We start from the raw sequence: 20,144 nt of genomic DNA, 5'->3' as shown, positions 1-20,144 counted from the left end.
GAAAAACGCCCCATACAAAATGGCACGAACTAATGACGTCGTAGGCAATGTAATGATCGTTAGATTTGTATGGGCGTTCAAACAAAATTACTAATATCTTTGTTATTTGTGCGTTTATGTTTATAGTTTACATATTAAAAAATGTCACATTTCATGTAAGGAAGCTAAAACTGTATGAATTTTCATCTAATTACGACAAAAGATTTTTAATAGATTTTGAAATTTTATAATCTCATTTATTTTGCAAATATCCAGACAATCTTTTCTTTTTATGTATAAATTAGTTAACATTGACCTTATTTACCCGAATGTATCATGAAAATCAATATATTCAAACCTAGTAATCATCCCCATTCAAGTAAAATGGTGATAAAATATTTTAAAAACTATTCACAAACGTTCCGGTACGATGTCGTGTTGATACCGTAAGGGGTGTGGATTTTCATCCTCCTCCTAACAAGATAGCCCGCTTCCATCTTAGATTGCATCATCACTTACCATCAGGTGAGATTGATATTAATTTAAGTAATCTTTGTTACTTTAATTCTTGATATACAAATTATGAAACAAGTTTGTATGTGGTAGATTGCATTATGCAGATGTCAAGGAGATGCACGCATGACGTTTGTTTTTTTATTGCTTTCAACGGCTTCACAGCGCGACTAGTAAAGACTCATTCTGTATAATTCTCTATTCTGTGATTCTTGCGACCACACACCGAGGTTTTAATAGATGAGTGTACCCTATTATGTAATTGTAGTATTTTTTATATTAATAGTTTAACCTATGTATGATAAGAGAATTGATAAAAATGCCTAGTCGTCAAGTTGATGGGATCAATGTAAATTTCAACGCAAACACGGACATATATATGTGGCCTTGTGTTTATCTAATACCTAATACTAGCATTGGTGTATCTGGTAGGCCTTGCCCCCGGCATGACAAGACCTTAGATTATTTTTAACCGACTTCAAAAAAAAGGAGGAGGTTTCTCAATTTGACCGCATAAATATATAAATGTGTGTGAATAAGTGTGTTCGCGCATAACTTAGCCATTTATAGACCAATTTGGATAATTCTTTTTCGGTTGAAAAGGAGATGTTCCAAGGGTGGTACCATGATAAGGAAACCAGGATCTGATGGTGAAGTCCTGGAGAAATCGAGAGGAACTATTGAAAATTGTAGGGGCGGCCAATGCGTTTCCTTATTTTTAACCGACTTCAAAAAAAAGGAGGAGGTTTCTCAATTCAACCGTATATATATTTTTTTCATAAAGTATTTTATCTGTCACCGCCTTCAAATTGATCAGAAGATAGCACATACAATATTATTTTATGCTTTTTAGTTTAGTTTAGTTTACATTTATGTAATTTTGAAGTCTGTTATTTTTTTTATAGTACCTACTATTATTAAGTATTTGATATTTAGAATGATTTTTGTGTAAAACTATCAGTATTAAATTTGAATCGTTAGCTGATTTTGATGCGGTTTTCTGTGTGTATCGCTATCAGTATTTTTGCATTATAAGGGTTTCACGAGCTCATTTAATCTACGGAACCGTATACGGCGCGTGGCCTGACACGGACTTGACCGTTTTCTTTGATGAGTGTTAGAGCATACCACATACTTTTCTAGGTGTTCATTCATTGCGTATGTCATGGCGAAGCAGCCATCCTCGGCCACGTCGTAGTCGTAAATGGGCGAGATCAAGCGAGCTGCATCTGTTCTTTCAACATCTGTAAATACTCCATCGATATCTGGGAAAAGGAAATAACATACTAAGTTATCCAAACCTAACGAGCAATAGGGATGATGACAGATTTTAAATTGTATATAAACACTAGCGGACGGTCGCGACTTCGTCCGCGTGACACTCAATGTAAACTTTCAACTACCCCTACCCTACCCCTAACCTACCCCTACCCAAAACGGAAATGCGGGTTACCTTTAACACGCATTTCCTTTTCTTTGGGATGGCTTACCTACATTTAAATTTCATCCTTCGCCACTGCTACCTAACTATTTGAAATGGCTTACCAGAAATATGTCGCCACCATAACTCGCTGGCATCTTCGTCATTGCTCCATCCACAGAGCGTATTGTTGAATTGGCAACTTAGACAGTCTAAAACACACAAAAAATACAGTGCTACAACTAAGAACATGAACCAATCAAACCTGAACTTATCACTAAAAACCACATCAAAATTGGATAAGTAGTGTTACAAATAGTACCTACCTGCTTCCCGCCTATTTCGTATAGATAAGTGTCGCCGCCTAGCGTATAGTAGCGTCATTTCATTTCATACTTTTATGACTTCCGGTTATTATAGTTAAATTTAATTAAGTAACAATGATTATCAATCCGAACAGTGGAGAGGTTATTATTAATTATTGATATAAATATAATTATTTATTTTACATGATATAAATTCATCATTGGTTATTTTACTCTTGACAACTATGACGTCACGTTATGATTTAGTTTGTATTTAATTTCTCAACTTTGTGTTTCGATATTTTAATATTATTTTACGATCGTTACAAATATCTTTTAATTATTAATGTGTTTTAGATAGAATTATAACGTTTGGTTTGTATAATAATACTCCGGAACTATTATTAAAACGTACTTGTATTGTTAACATATTCGTGCTACCAACAGTAGACACTAACTTTGCAAATATTATAAAATAGAGGGTTGTTTAGCAGATTCATTGATATACTACCATCAGCGTGTAATATTAACATTATAGCGGAAGCTATGCTGAAATTGTTATCGAATAAATTTGTGTACAGTGAAAATATTATTTTACTTCTCCCACCTTCTGTAACAGTAGTTTTGGATAAGTGGCGACATTATAAGTATACTGTAGACTAGCGGATGCCCGCGAATTCGTCCGCCCTTAGACCTCTTACTATAAGACTAGAAAGTGATTACAAATATAAGAAAGCTAATGTTGAACAAAGGTTACGTTTCACAACACTTGTCAGGACAACTTAATTAACAAATCAAACTGTAACCAAAATAAGACCCTAGAATGACAGAGAATGACCTTGAGTGGAGTCACGTACTTGTGAACGATGTGTGTAGGGTTAAAGGTACCTTTGACTGATATCAAACACTCCCCTTTTCCACTCAAGTCACTCTCCCCGCCTATTCCAAGTAACCCATAAAGAATTACACAACAAGAGATGTGGACGGCTCGAACGCCACGAGCACACTGAAGCCAACACTAGATCGAGCGACGTCATATCCGTCACAGACTACTATTTCTAACACTAAACGGCGGTAACACTCTTTAACCGCTAGTATGTCGGTTGCTACGGCCCTGGTTTCTTGGCACTTTTAATAGGGTAGTTGACTCATATCAAATTTAATATAAACAATATTAATTTCGTGAAGTACATGGAATAAGGGTCCGAAATATATCGATGTCAACTAATAAAAGTAAAGGATTTTTTATAAAACTCAATTTAAATATTATCACTTATTTTTTTTTAATTTTCAAAACGCTGTCGTCCATTTTGTGACGTCACTAACACACTTGATGTACTGAACGTCAAACTAATTGTTAACGGGGACAAAATTTAGTCTTTGACATTCACAAATACCCACCCGCCTGGTTTCCGTTCCCGTAAGAATATGGTAATAACATATAGCCTATAGCCTTTCTCGATAAATGGGCTATCTAATACTGAAAGAATTTTTCAGATCGGACCAGTAGTTCAATCAATCAATCAATCAATCAATCAATTTATTTCTTTGCAGATACATGCATTATTTATACAGGTGGTCGGTAGATGTAGATGGTAAATGTATCTTGCCAATTAGGCATGCAAATTATTTATTAAGTATTTAATGATTCAAAAGACAATTTCACCATTTAAAATTTACATCTTTACAATTAAAATATGTATGAAAATAACAATAATATCAACTTAAATACTCATTTACACTGTAGAATGCCTGTTGAGTTAGGTATTTATATAAATTATTTTTAAAGCAATTTATATTCTTTTCTTTCCTAATTCCTTATTATAAATTCTTACTGCCGCAATGAATAAACTGAGATTAGCGCGTTTAAACAAACAAACTCTTTAGCTTTATAACATTATTATAGATAGATAGATAGATTAAGATTTCTTTTAACTCACCTTGTGCATTAATGAAAGCTACAATTAATAACAGTAATAAACAAAGAGCAAACATTTTATATCATATCAAAAATCAAGTAGAAGGAAACTATTTTTACATATCTTTACAACTATGACAATGACTGTTTGAATGCCTAACCGCTTCATGTTATATAAATATGTGTTTAATAAAAAGATTGTAAAAAAAATTATCACTGTTTAAAACAAATTCGCTTCCAGCCGTCTGTACGCATATTCTTTTAAATTACCCGACGGATTTTGTTATGCTTCCACCAACATCTTATAAAGCTTTCACTTAACTGTTGGATCAAGAGTCGGATACAGAAGGCGAGGTGAGGAGGTTCCTGCTCTGGAGCCCTGACCGCTGGTTGCTTTTGCAGCTATATTGTCATTAACACTTTATTACTTTTTGTAACACATTTGCTCGTAAAGTATCGTTTATTTCACCAATTTCTATATCGTAATGTATCTCATTACGCACATGTCCCGTAATGTAATATAAAACCTATAAATACTGGCTGTTTTTGGTGCATTTGTCTAAAAAGAAACAAACACTGGTGTGCGCACTTCGTTATCTGTGCAAAAATGACAAGCGTATCAAAATATCATCTAGAAAACAGGCAAAGATGCAAATTAATTTTCAGAAAATGTGTTCAAAGTGTGTTTCCTGACAAATGTGCTATAAAACGACGTATGACATACGTGCGCTTTGATAATTACAGCCTCTGCTTTCTTACTACAGCTCGAGCCAAACCTCGGCTGTAATTTTCAACCTTTTTCAACTTACCGTACTTATATCATCGTCATCAACCCATATTTGGCTCACTGCTGAGCTCGAGTCTCCTCTCAGAATGAGAGGGATAAGGCCAATAGTCCACCACGCTGGCCCAATACGGATTGGCAGACTTCACACACGCAGAGAATTAAGATAATTCTCTGGTATGCAGGTTTCCTCACGACGTTTTCCTTCACCGATTGAGACACGTGATATTTAATTTCTTAAAATGCACACAACTGAAAAGTTGGAGGTGCGTGCCCCGGACCGGATTCGAACCCACACCCTCCGGAATCGGAAGCAGAGGTATATAGTACATTATGATATATATATATATATATATGGGACCACTACGGCGTCACCGGGGGGTTTTGGCGAGCGCAGAAGCATCGCCTGACGAGACCCGAAGGTTTGAAATAAATAAAGATAGAGGACGGAAAGACATCTAAGGGCGTCTCCTATGAGACTCGGACCTCGGCTTAGAGTGCCTTTTGAGAGGTGACCTGAAATATCTATACTAATATTATAAAGCTGAAGAGTTTGTTTGTTTGTTTGTTTATTTGTTTGTTTGTTTGTTTGATTGAACGCGCTAATCTCAGGTACTACTGGTCCGATTTGAAAAATTCTTTCAGTGTTAGATAGCCCATTAATCGAGGAAGGCTATAGGCTATATATTATCCCGGTATTCCTACGGAACGTGAACCACGCGGGTGAAACCGCGCGGCGTCAGCTAGTAATGACATAAAACGAAGCAGCAGAAGCAGGCGAAGTTGGTGGCAATATAATAGTGTATAATCGTAGTTACTAGTAAGTATATGTTATTTTCTAATCTTTAGGTTCATATTTTAATTAACCTTTGTGATATAACCTAACAAAAAAAAGTACTGATAAATAATTAATAGATTCATTTAGATACTGACGTCTTTCGACATATTCGTACTCGTACCTACACGTAATAATAATAATAATAATAATAATAATTGTTTATTTGCAAGAATACAACATTCCACTAAATTAATAGTGTGCAAATATAAAAAAATACAAATAGTCACAATTACCAAATTAAATGAAATGAGATTAAGAAAAAGATAAATACAGTCACAATTACTAAATTAAATTAAATGAAATTACAAATAAAAAAGAAAAAATAACACCAATAGTCATAATTACCAAATTAAATTAAAAATGAAAATAAAATAAAGTTACAATTGCAATACAATATACAAAATTCATTATCTCTCATTTATTTATTACTTCTTTTTTTTTTAATTTTTAACAATATAAGTATTAAAAATTTATAAAAAAAAATTCACCCTCCCGCTGCGGGACATTTGAGTGAGCAAGGTCCAAGTATTTTGATACTTTTTCCTTTTCGGCTTTAACCAGATTATCGTCATGTGGAACAGTAATATCAACAATTATTGCACGACGCACTGACCGATCGACTAGCACTATATCAGGTCAATTGGCTACAATTAACATTTTTACAATTATTATTTTAATAGTTCTTTGACATTATAGTAGGTTTTACTTATCAACCAGTTGTATAATTTTCTTTTAAATTGTGCCATAGGTAACGCTTTAATATCTTATTTTGCTATATTTGGGCTGGGCTCTTCTAAATACTACTCTTACTAGGGAATAGCGACTAGAAATTTAGTTTTTCAGAAATCACTCGGGAACCATGGATTTTTCCGGAATAAAAAGTAGCCTATGTGTTAATCCAGGCTATAATATATCTTAATACGAAATTTCAGCTAATTCGATTCAGTAGTCGAAAGCGTTTCGAAAAAGTTTCACAGCGTGAAAGAGTAACAAACATTTATATCATTAAAATCATCAAATCTCGGGAAACCATAGATTTTTTCGGGATAAAAAGTAGCCTATGTGTTAACCAGAGTAAAATCTATTTCCATTACAAAATTCAGCCAAATGGCTTCAGTAGCAGCGGCGTTAAAGAGTAACAAACATCCAGACAAACATACATGCAAACATCAACACAAACACATACAAACTTTCGCGTTTAAAAATTCATAATTCAAAAATTCATTTATTTCAAGTAGGCTCAGTTTACAAGGATTTTTGATACGTCAGTTGACTATTTGTAAAGATTCTACCACCGGTTCGGAAGGCAGGTTCTGCTGAGAAGAACAGGCAAGAAACTCAACAGTTGCTCTTAAAAAAAAATCATACAATATTAAAATTTACAATTGATGACAACATTACAATTTCTTTGGCTTCAAAGCATCTTTGTCATTGAGGAACTCATCAATGGTGTAGTAACCTCGACTAAGTATAAGTTTTTTGACACATTGCTTAAAGCTATGCATTGGCAGGTCCATCACAGTCTTGGGGATCTTGTTTTAGAAGAGTACACCAAAACCTACAAAAGATTTTTTTACTCTTTGGATAAGATATGCAGAAATAACGTGTCTAGTAAGACGTGGGTTTAAATCTCCTTTTCAAATTAATATTTCGTCTTACATCATAGATTATGCTGTTATATATATATACAGGAAGAAAATTTTTTTAGTGCGGATATTTTTATATTTTGTACATAAACAAAATTTAATGATCACGTATTTTTTCTTTTTTTTTTTAACTCAAAAATAACAAAATTATCGTTAGCTAAAGTTATTTACTTTTGAACAGAATTTTAGGGTCACCCTATTGTGCGTTATTTTATTTTCGTTTGATACCTAAAGGACGTCACCAGATCACTTTTAAGCTGAATATATTTTGTTTAGTAATAATATGTACATTATTTTGTTATTTTAGAGACATAAATTAAAAAAAAAATTACATAAAATGTATCGAACTGTTTGTAGATTTATATTTTATTAATGATACAGAACCACGAAAAAAAATATCCGCACTAAAGACTGAATCACCCTGTATATATATATATTGACAGGCTACTGTTAGTATACCTATTTCTTTAAACTTTTGACGAAGGGACTCGCGTGATTTCAATTGATATATTGCTCGGACTGCTCTTTTTTGAAGTACAAATATACTCTTGCCCTACAACAAAATACCGTAAGACATTACGCTGTGAAAGTACGCAAAAGAAACAAGCCTAGCTGTGTCAACATCAGTAAACTGTCTTATTTTTCTCACTGCAAATGAAGCTGAGCTGAGTTTACCCGACAGTTTTTCTATATGAGCACCCCACTGAAGTTTACAATCCAAGGTCAGGAAAACTGTGGAATTCTCCATTTCCAGTCCATCGATCATTATAAACTTACACATTTAGTTTTCACCTACCAACCAATGCGACACATGCGATATGGCACGGTTTACATCGGCGGAATTATCTTTACTTCTGTCAGTCTTAAAAATTAAGGATATGAAGTCGCTCGACTATCTCGTGTTGGCGAATAAGACAAAAACTAATCTGTGTGAATAAAAGCTTTAATGTAACAAAGTTGCAAGTGATTTTGCGTACGAAGTAACATTCTCCAATTGCTTAAAATTATTGAATTATCGCATAAACATTAAAAATAGGTCTGGCTATATAGATTGCCGTTATAATAATGATATACTTATAATGATGATGATGACGAAAAAGTACTTCAAAACTTAAAATAAAACAATTTATTAGCCTTATAGCTAATGTAGTCATGTAACCACGAAACAATACCGAGCCGTGGCCGGGGCGTGGCGTGTACGTAATTAAATACACGATTTCAACAAAAAAACAGAATTCACAGTTGCAAAAGCTATTAAAAACTGTGAATTCCAATGAAAATAAACGATTTCTTGTCATTTATTGCTTCCTGTACAGTGCTAGGTTCTTGGTCGGTCTCCTTTAGAATTTGCAGCCCCCGTCCGTCTAATAGTACGCTCGGACAATCCACTCGACTACTTTTGGATGAATACCTGTAAATAAGTAATTAACATTGTTCTAACTTCTAGCTTAGATACCAAACAATAACAAGTTATATTCAATGGCCCTTGACTGCGAGCTCACCCTGGGAGCCAGGTGGCAGTTATCAATGTTTTCATACTGGGATGATCGCGTAACCGTAAACGTGAATTTTCAAGGAGTTGAAACAGCGCCATCTGCGGCACTATTGCACAACTGTGTCCATAGACCATCGCGTTTACGATAACACGATTGTCACAGTATGAAAACATTGAAACTGCCACTAGGCACAACTGGTGCAAATGACGATGCACTCTAAGATGGAAACGGACTTACTTGGGAGAGGCACAAGTTTCTATCCATACTTCTGACGGTTTCTACGCGGCATCGTACCGGAACGCTAAATCGATTGGCGGTACATCTTTGCCAGTACTACTTTACCGGTAGCAACCAGTCCTGAGGCAATTTAGAAAATATAAAATCCCAAGCCACGATAGCCCAGTGGGTATGACATCTGTCTCCGATTCGGAGGTTGTAGTTTCAAATTCGAACATGCCTCCAACATTTCAGATAGGTGCGTTTTAAGAAATTAAACATCACGTGTCTCAAAACGGTGAAGGGGAAACATTGTGAGGAAACCTGCAACTTGAGAATTTTCTTATTTCTTTACGTGTGTTAGTCTGCCAATCCGGATTAGATCAGCGTGGTGGACAATTAGCTCAACAGTGAACACGAGATGACAAACTAACTCCGCTAACCCCTGACCTGAGCTGGGAATCTCTGTTGAGAGAAACGTAATACGCCAGAAAGGACGTCAAATATAGTCGGCAAGAATATTAGGAAGATAGTAAATTACCGTTAAAACCTGGTGGAAATTGCTTTATTGTTGAAGGAAAGATCATGTCTGTTGTTATTGGTGATGAGGTTGACGCTGCTGATGGAGCTGTTGATTGTTGTAGAACTGTTGTAATCTCTGGTGAAGCATTTATAGATACTGGTAGATCTGTAGTAATCGCTGATGAAGCATTTATAGATACTGGTAGATCTATTGTGATCTCTGGTGAAGCATTTGTAGATACTGGTAGATCTGTTGTAATCGCTGATGAAGCATTTGTAGATACTGGTAGATCTGTTGTAATCGCTGATGAAGCATTTGTAGATACTGGTAGATCTGTTGTAATCGCTGATGAAGCATTTGTAGATACTGGTAGATCTGTTGTATTTTCTGGTGAAGCTTCTGTTGATTGTGTTGTTGGTAGATCTGTTGTAATTTCTGATGAAGCTTCCGTTGATTGTGTTGTTGGTAGATCTCTTGTAATTTCTAATGAAACTTCTGTTGATCGTGTTGTTATTACTGATGAAGTTTCGGTTGATTGTGTTGATAGTAAATCTGTTGTATGTGTTGTTGTTTCATAAATCTCTTCATCGAAATCTGTGGAGTTAGCAAAAAGGTACAATATTAATTCTTTTACTTATAAGAAAAGTTCTTAAAAATTATGATTTAAAAGAATACGACCTTAACTGACCTGATTACTAGATAAAAGTTTTTTATATAAAAAAAGTCAAAAGTCAAAATTCATTTATTTCAATTAAGCTTAGTTTACAACTACTTTTGAAAGGTCAAGATTTTTGTCATAATTAAATTTAATTTAATGGTGGTAATAATAGTCGAAAATATAAAACTAAAGTTACGAGGGTTCCAAACGCGCCTTGGTCCGAGAAGAGCCCACAACAAACTCAACCAAGGTTTTTTTTTGTTTACCACCATTTTACAAACTTATTTAAAACTAAGCACACGGTCGTATATTACTGTTTAACACTAAGCTTTTTTATCATTAATATAATCATTAATACAATAGTAAGCCTTTCCCAAAAGCTTGCGTTTATTAAACACGTTTTTGAGAGACATTCCAGTAGCTTAGCTTTGTGGTAGTTTATTATAAAAACGTATGCAATTGCCCTTTCTGACATAAATGTTATTGCAATCACACCTTCATTTTAAATTGCCTATTTTTTATGTCTTCTTTGTCGCTGCGCTCTTGACAGAGCGGTCGTGGTCTTTAGGACGTGTTGGAGGCAGATGTAATACGCCTCACGAGCATTCGCCACTTCTCCCTTTGTGTAGTGAGTCGCGTACATTCATGCAAGGGACCGCCTACAGCAGATTTAATCTGGTCGGTCCATCGCATGGGTGACCTTCCGCGTGGCCTAGTTCCCTCCACCTTCCCTTGCACAACAAGGCGTTCGATACAATCATTCCCTCGCCGGGAGATTTTTTTATGTACATATACTAAATTTTCATATATATATTGACTATGCACAGTAATTACTTTATATTTCTTTAAATTTTTCACTTAACGACTCTCTAGGGCCCATTTTATATATCGCACGAACAGCTCTCTTCTGCAGAACAAATATACTATCAAATTAAATACATACTCGTATTATTTCAATAAAATCTGTTGCCAATCCGGCCCAGGGCAAGCACTTAACGTTCTTAAAATGCGGTTCTTAAAATGCACATAACTGAAAAATATCGTGAGAAAATCTGCATAACTGAGAATTTTCTTAATTCCCTGAGTGTGAAGTCTGCCAATACGCACGCATTGGGCCAGCGTTGTGGACTATTTGGCCTAATACCTCTCATTCTGAGAGGAGACTCGAGTTCACCAGTGAGCCGAATATGGGTTGATAACGAACGAATAGGTACATGAGTCGCTAATGTAAGCTCGCGACTTGGCCCGCTTGGAACGATTCTATGTGTTCGTATTCGATTCGTAATGTCCCACATATTGACTTCCGAGACTTGGTCGCTGACGCTATGGGCCTTATTAGAAGGCTCAAAGTCACTCAGCGGGCGATGGTGCGAGCTATGCTTGGAGTTTCTAAGCGTGATCAAATCAGAAATGAGGAGATCCGCAGATGAACCAAAGTCACTGACATAGCTTAGCGACTCGCGAAGCTGAAGTGGCAACGGGCAGGCCACATATTTCGAAGAGCCGATGGATGTTGTCCCCAAGGTGCTGGAATGGCGACACCGCACCGGAAAGCGCAGTGTTGGTCGACCCCCCACAAGGTGGGCAGACGACATCAAGCGAGTCGTAGGTATTCGCTGGATGAATACCATGATGTTTGGAAGTCCCTACAAAAGGCCTATGTCCTGCAGTGGACGTCCATCGGTTGACATGATGATGATGATGATGATGACTGAAATGGCACCGCTTCTACTCACCTTGACTTGGATTATCGGCGACTCTTTGAGCTGCTGAGCAGTCGCTACCTTGGAGTATACAGACGTTGTGTACTGCCATAAGCACAATGTCTTTACTGAGCTTCATCACTTCTATGAAAATCTAAATAAAACAAGAATACCGGGAAGTAGCCGAACCTTCTTTTACGTAAACTTAGAAATAGTAGTAATAGAGCCGAAGAGGGGATTTTTGCAGTTACTCGAGCGCGGCAGATAAACATAAGGGACTATACCTTACACTTTGTCGAGTACCTCCACCGAGTATGAGCCCTTAATATTGGTGGGTACGTTTAGGGCAACCAAAAAAAAAACTAACTTCATAAATACTCTACCAGCACGTCAGATTAAGATAAGGTAGGTGAGTTGATAGCTAAAAACTGCACATTTCGAAAATCTGACGATTTGAGCGTAATGTAATGGAATGGGAGGGTTTCAAAGTTACAAAATTAAACCCTTTTTACTTTTATTTTTAAGGAAATAATCTCCTAATTAATCGCTAAAATTTTCTTACAATTTCAGTAAGCCAAAGTAATAAAAATTGTTTTTAAAGTCTGTAGTTTTTTTTTCCACCGCTAAAAGCGGAAAAAGTAAATAACCAGTTATGCTTCCTATAATTTAATCTACCAAATGTAATCGGTCTCAATGACGCTCGAGTAACTGCAAATTTAGCATCCCGGGCTCCCCTACTAAAAGTTTAGACTTAGAAAACTTAGAAACTTAGAAATAAAGTAAACTTTATATAAAAACGTTACTTATTACGTAAAAAAGGTTTTGTATACTTGTACGATTTAAATTCATTTTTTTTTTATTTGGTACGTCAGTGTTGTTGAGAAGTGCAGTTTTACCTGAAAGTCGTAATTAGATTTCTTAAGTGGCAGCACATAGACCAAGTGTGTCTCAAACTTATGCCTAGGCGTTTCTTCAAAAAGTTTGTAGTAATCTCTTTTTTCGTTGTTTTGACGCAACTCTGTATATGATAAATATACTGGTAATTGGTAGATCTGGAGTTTATATCTATAATCAAATTAAAGTTCATTACACATCGAATATATCTGTTGAATTATCAAAATCAGCTCGACCGCTAATCGGTGTGTTAGATATCGTCCATGTGGAATTTGCAAAATAAATCGTTCGTTAATTCGAATTTATCGACAATCGTTGAACCTACGTCGAAGTTTTTTAGCTGATGGGAGGCTTCGGCCGTGGCTAGTTACCACCCTACCGACAAAGACGTACCGCCAAGCGATTTAGCGTTCCGGTACGATGTCGTGTAGAAACCGATAGGAGCGTGGATTTTCATCCTCCTCCTAACAAGTTAGCCCGCTTCCATTTTAGATCACATAATCACTTACCATCAGGTGAGATTGTAGTCAAGGGCTAACTTGTAAAGAATAAAAAAAAAAAGAAGTGGTGGCGTAAGGAATACCAGTAAAAAACTTTCTATAACCTGCTTTGAGACCTTGGCTTCGCTAGAACTGCAGAAAGCTCTGCCAAGGCTGCTCTAGTAAGCTAATGATTTTAAACTTATTTCGTGGTTGTTCATGATGAATATTATTTAAACGGGTACATACCACGATAAAAGACAAGATTTTCAATGTCGATATTTCGACCCAATTGCATGGATCGTGGTCACGACGGGACTGAAGTTGCGAGATGCGAAGTGAAATCAGCTGTTAGGGGCAGAATCGATCTACCCTCTTTCTTGTTCTTTTTCTTCTCGTCTCCTCTCAAAAAATCTCGTCGTTTTATGATATGTACCCGTTTAAATAATATGCTCTAGTAAGATCTTATTCTTGGCTGGGTAGAGAGAGGAACATGAGCGGAGCAGATGAGTGTTAACTAGTTTTAAAAGAATTAGGTTTAAAAAACCTTGATTATATTTAAACAGCTACCGATCATTTGAAAAACACAGTTATTTTTAAACCACTGGCACTGTATCGTAATTATATTAAATTGTATTGATGATGAATTGAATTGATACAGAAAAAGATAGATTTACCTGTACAAATAAATAAAATTTATGTGTCTGTCTGTGATTTTAAGATAGCTGTATTTCCTCAAGTGCTTACGCAAACAAAACACAAACAAGTCTTTTTAAAATGTCTGTCTGTCTGTCTATCTGTTTGTCCAGGCTTATCTCTGAAATGGTTGAACAGTATTAAATGGGATTTTCACTGGTATATAGAGGAGGCTGCTATATGATACTTTTTGTCCCGGAAAATGCTCACCGCGCATTTTGAGAAAAACTGAATAGTTACTATACGAGTACTACAGTCTACTCACCCTCCCATATTTACGATATTAAAACTGAAGGTGAAACAGCCCGTTTCAGTCAAATCACTATCGTAGAAAGGCGACAACAGAATCGCTGTTTGGTTTACACGATCTAGTTGGCTAGCTAAGGCGCCGTCTGGGTCTGGAAATAATTTAAAAGATTAGGTGCTGATTTGATTACTCGATTGTGAACAAGTATTTTCTTTTTCGTGTTGAGTAAATGTCGTTGGTTCCCTGCGGAACCACGACGACGACACCGGGAGAGTTGGAGATGAGACCCGAAGGCTGAAATAAAACTAGAGGACGAACGACTTTCTAAGGGCGTCTTCTATGAGACTCGGACCTCGGCTTAGAGGGCCATTCGGGAGAAAGTAACCATGACCTGAGTGAATCAGTACGGACGCCCCGAGATCGTGAGTTAGAAAACCGTTAGATATCGGGGACCTCATCGGCGAAGACGCTATGTAGCTTGAGATTGTGTGACCTGGAAAACGTTGTGGGTCGTCATGTCATCGTCTTGATCGTAAAGGACGTTTGTGGGGCCTCTGCTTGCAGTTGGCGTTAAGTGGAGTGTAATTGCAGGGCTCAACCACTAGTTGGTTAGGTAGGTTTAGGTCTCTAATAGGTCTAGGTCATTATTACGTACAAACCACGGCACGCCCGTAATTTGACGCAGGAGTCGATCTTGTAAAGTTTGAAGCGGCCTAAGATACGAGGGCCTACGAGTTCCATCTAACAAACTATAAATATACTAAACTGTCTATACGTTATTATAAACATTGTCTGTTATTTGCTGATAATAATTCTTCAATGTCATGATTGCAGTTTTTCGTTAATAAGATACTGATTTGACTAAACCTAAAAATTCTATCTTTAGCTTTGTTATTTATTATTTAAACTCAGATTAAACTATTTACATTTTATAATTAATTTAAATATTATAATGATATTAATTTGATAATGTTAGACTAAGCCGTAAAACTGCATAATTAAAAAGTAGTTGTAAGATACAGAAACCATATTTGAATTGTAAAACTGTTTGAGTCATAGTCGGTCATTATTTTGTCAGTCGAGCGCGATCTTTGTTGGTGATAATACACTTTGTTGGAACTATACGAAGATTTTCATTGCTGAATACACATTCCTGACGTCACGTTGCCTGTCTCAGTAATATAAGGGTCGCTTTGGGATGGTGGGCAAACACTAGCGTAGGTTAGGATCGGACGGTGTGGATTTGTAAAGCGTTTCGCCGAACGAAGGGCCATTTGATTTTTTGTTAGTCATCGCGTAAAGGCATTACGTATGCAGCCTTTTTTTCGCTTTATTGATGTACATTGAGCTCCTGCGGTCGTCAAAGGTTACGCCTAGGTATTTGGCAGTACGTTGCCAGGGGATGGGTGCTTCGTAATTGGAGTCTTCTTTGAGTAAGACTTTCTTTCGGGGGACCGTTTTGCCAGTGAAAAGCACGGCTGCGCTACTCTGGGTTGATTGGGAGGGCGTAGGTTGAATACGGTCCGGGGCATGCACTTCCAACTTCATTATGTGAATTTAAAGGAATGCGTTTTATGTCATAAATTAATCTCACCTGCTTCTTGATACCATCCATGACGCGTCCAATCGCAGAAAATTGGGTTTCCTTCACAACTCAAAGATTCTGTAAATGACAACCTTATATTATTATTAAACTTGCAGACGCCGGTGACTTCGTACGCGTGAAATTCTGATTTTCACAAATCCCGCGGGAACCATGTATTTTTCCGGCATAAAAGTATGTATGTTATATGTAAAAACAGATATGTTGCTCTATGACCTTTTTCTACCTACCAGTGAATCTCGTTGAAATCGGTTCAGCCGTTCCAAATCTTAAAGCAAACATATAAAGACGGTCAGACAAAAATTTTAAAAAAGCTTGATTATATTTTAGTATTGATAATCAGATTTTCGGTTATTAATTAATAATTTTATTAGGTACTTCACTATGTAATACTCATAGACTAATAAACAGTCTTGCTGTCAAACAACTGAGTACCAAAATACTTTACTTCTACGAGTATATTATTTTAAAAACGTAAACATTTCTAAATTAGTCACATACAACAATTAAAAAAATATATAGCATATTAAGTCCATTTTAAACCGACTTCAAAAAAAAGAGAAGGTTCTCAATTCGTGTCAATGTTTTGAATGAATGAATGAATGAAATATATTTTTCACTACTCTTGCTCAAAAACATTGTCATATTACCACTCCACAGCGGGGCTAAACGAGCATTTCAGCCTCTAGGGGCTAAAGTAATTTTAATAGTAATAAGTAGTTCTATTTTCGAATAAAACCTCCTCCGTTTTATAGTAGGCTAGTACTTGGCTAGTACTCTTAACATACAAGAATTAAAAAAACAAAATTACTTTAGCCCCTAGAGGCTGAAGGGCTTAGCCCCGCTGTGGAGTGGTAATATGACAGTGTTTTGACAGACAGTGAAAAATGTAATGTACAATTGGCGGCCTTACATATATTCGTATGTGTTTATATACGAATATATGTAAGGCCGCCATATATATATATATATATATATATATTATAGATACCTACTAAAAATTACATATATACCTACATAAATATATACACATATATGAACATAAATACGAAAATTTATGTAATTAATTTAGATGTAAAATGTAAGAAATAAGAAGAATGTTTTGTTTTTTAAAACAAATGTTTTTTTTTAATTTTGTAATTTTTTTGTAAGGCCTGTATTGATATTATGTAGGTACTTAAAAAGTATTCAGTAGGAAATTATGCGTACTTAAACAAAGTACACCTTTACAACAGATAATAGAACTACATTAATATATTTAATCCTGACTTAGTTATTTTACAGTATATTCGTGTGCAAACGAATTACTTACGAGTTTAGTATATTTATTGAATAAATAAATAAATAAATATACTTAAACAATACACATCACTATCTAGCCCCAAAGTAAGCATACAGAGTAGCTTGTGTTATGGGTACTAAGATAGTTGATATTATAATATTCATTTATATACTACATATAAATACTTATATAATGTATGAATACACACAGACACTGGAAAACACCCATGCTCATCACACAAATATTTTCCAGTTGTGGGAATCGAACCCACGACCGTGGATGCAGAAAGCAGGGTCACTACCCACTGCGCCACGCGGCCGTCAAGAATTGAAAATTAATGATTATTAGGAAGTTTCCAATAGGTTGTTAACACCTGCTTGCACCTGATTGGTGGATTACATTCGAATATGGCTCAACTATAGGTACTCGTATATGCGAACTGGCTGAATTGAGGTACGTAACTTTTTATTTCAGGAGTCTGGACTTTTTATTACGTATTAAATAAAAAAAATATGTAATATTACATATTTTTTTTTTAGAACAGTAAAAGATCCTTTGTAAATGTGCCGCGTAGAGCGTTTTAGAGAGTTTGTACTAAAATGATTAGATGGTGGGAGGCTTCGGCCGTGGCTAGTTACCACCCTACCGACAAAGACGTACCGCCAAGCGATTTAGCGCCGGTACGATGTCGTGTAGAAACCGAAAGGAGTGCGGATTGTCATCCTCCTCCTAACAAGTTAGCCCGCTTCCATCTTCGATCACATCATCACTTACCATCAGGTGAGATTATAGTCAAGGGCTAACTTGTAAATAATAAAAAAAAAAGAAAAAAATTATACCTACTATTAAAATCTCAAACTTACCGTTTATTAAATATGACCCAAAAAATAAAAAATATATTAAACTTCGACCGTTCATTGTGAAATCAAAAACACGATTAGAATAAGATATAAATATATAATAAAATATATATTGTATAAAATAATTTTATTATTTATATAGATACAATTGCAATACGTTAGGCACTACTATATACTATTTTACTATTCCACTAAAATTATGTTAGGTATATATATACTTTTATGTTAGGTATATATATACTTTTATGAACTTACGAAACAGGATGTGGCAACTTACCTATCTTTAATGCTGATAACAATAATATAAAGTGTGTGTTTATGCATCGTCGGTGCAGTGGTTAGCATATGTGGTCACGGATCACGCTGTCCTGGGTTCGAATATAACTAAACTGAGATACTGAGTTTTTTTTCTTCTAAGGAATGGTTTGGCGACCTCCGTGGCGCAGTGGTATGCGCGGTGGATTTACAAGTCGGTCTTGGGTTTAAACCCCGGCTGGTGATTGAGCTTCGATCGTGGCTAGTTACCGCTTACCGGCAAAGATGTACTGCCAAGTGATTTAGTGTTCCGGTACGATGTCGTGTAGAAACCGAAGGGAGTGTGGATTTCCTCCTCCTAACAAGTTAGTCCGCTTCCATCTTAGATTGCATCATGACTTACCATCAGGTGAAACTATTATCAAGGACTAACACTGACTGACTAACATGTAAAGAATAAAATAAAATGGAAAATTTTAGGTAAATTCTCAGGCCTCTATACCAATTATTGTGAGTGCAAAGTAAGTATGGAACGCGTAGATCTCGACCGTACTCTGGAGTGACCAACGTTCTTTACTATTTAGGCGCCCTCTAGGATTTGGCGCCTGGAGCGACTGCTCCGTTCGCCGTATGGACGGGCCGGCCCTGGTAATAATCATTGCCACAGTATGGTCATTTCTTGACATGGCGGCAATACGAACGCATACACCAAGTACTTTGATAGGTACTTTTCCTTTTCAACTTTCTCCCTCAGACCAATTATTGTATAGGACCTGCCTCGCTAGACCTTACTTTTCTGTCAAAGTATATGATCAACGATCTAATGCGATGTTAAATAGTTGTAATCGTGTTCGTCGGTTAAAGAGCTCCGTAAAAATACCTTTTTGTGTAATTGGATTGTGTAAAAAACGGGCAAGAACTTCTAGTTTAGTATAAGATATATACAAAATCTAAGCTCGTTTTCCTCAGAAAATTACAGACAATTTTGTTCGTGACTGTGAGTGCGATACAGGTCCTATAATTGGTCTGAGCTTTCTCCAGATTATCATCATTTGGAATAAGGTATAAAATTTATTGCACGGTGATCGATCGACTAGCTTTCAAGTCAATTTGGTCCCAGTTTACTTGTCGGTCTTATTAGGCCGATAGTTATATGGGCCTAATAGAAGTCTCAAAGTCACTCAACGGGCAATGGAGCGAGCTATGCTTGGAGTTTCTCTGCGTGATCGAATCAGAAATGAGGAGATCCGCAGAAAAACTAAAGTCACTGATATAGCTCAGCGAGTCGCGAAGCTGAAGTGGCAGTGGGCAGGCCACATAGTTCGAAGAGCCGATGGACGATGGGGTCCCATGGTGCTGGAATGGCGACCCCACACCGGAAAGCGCAGTGTTAGTCGACCCCCCACTAGGTGGACCGAAGACATCAAGCGGGTTGCAGGGAGCCGCTGGATGCTGACGGCTAATGTGTTAAAAACATTTACTTAGTCGAGGTTACTACACTATTGATGAGTTCCTTAACGATAAAAGTGCTTGGAGGCCATTGGATCAGCCTCCACCTTCACACAGGAAGTAAAACTATAAGAAATTGTAATTGTTATCAATTCTAAATTATAGTACTGTATGACTTTTTCATTTCAAAAGAGCAACTGTTGAGTTTCTTGCCGGTATCTTCTCAGCAGAACCTGCCTTCCGAACCGGTGGTAGAATTTTTACAAATAGTCAACTGACGTGTCTAATGGAAAATGATGAATGATCATTAAATCCCAGTAGAATGCACTGCTATATTCAGAAACTGAAGCTGGTTCGTATCTATATAGTAAGGCGTCTCG

General features: G+C 36.3%; 2 protein-coding genes across 2 annotated transcripts in view; both read right to left on the bottom strand.

Annotated features, from left to right (window-relative positions):
- The window catches only part of LOC128199500 (extracellular matrix protein A-like), a 12,896-nt gene extending 10,938 nt beyond the window's left edge, over positions 1 to 1,958 (bottom strand). Inside the window, exons 1-2 of the mRNA XM_052889434.1 lie at positions 1,946 to 1,958; positions 1,621 to 1,757 (exon numbers count right to left, since the gene is read on the bottom strand). Of these exons, the coding sequence (XP_052745394.1) occupies positions 1,621 to 1,757; positions 1,946 to 1,958 (150 nt within the window). The remainder of the gene's footprint in view (positions 1 to 1,620; positions 1,758 to 1,945) is intronic.
- Positions 1,959 to 8,328: 6,370 nt separating this feature from the next.
- LOC112049598 (uncharacterized) lies at positions 8,329 to 18,475 on the bottom strand. Its single transcript, XM_024087543.2, has 7 exons — positions 18,064 to 18,475; positions 15,910 to 15,978; positions 14,334 to 14,466; positions 12,896 to 13,064; positions 12,033 to 12,153; positions 9,657 to 10,232; positions 8,329 to 8,814 (listed from the first exon to the last, which is right to left on the bottom strand). The coding sequence occupies exons 1-7, from the start codon at positions 18,116 to 18,118 to the stop codon at positions 8,768 to 8,770; spliced, it is 1,170 nt and encodes a 389-aa protein (XP_023943311.2). The 5' UTR covers positions 18,119 to 18,475; the 3' UTR covers positions 8,329 to 8,767.
- Between the last annotated feature and the right edge of the window lie 1,669 nt (positions 18,476 to 20,144).

This window comes from Bicyclus anynana, chromosome 25, assembly GCF_947172395.1.
Source record: "Bicyclus anynana chromosome 25, ilBicAnyn1.1, whole genome shotgun sequence".
Taxonomy (NCBI): domain Eukaryota; kingdom Metazoa; phylum Arthropoda; class Insecta; order Lepidoptera; family Nymphalidae; genus Bicyclus; species Bicyclus anynana.
Note: the sequence above shows the minus strand (reverse complement) of the source record. Positions and strands in the feature narration are given on the sequence as shown.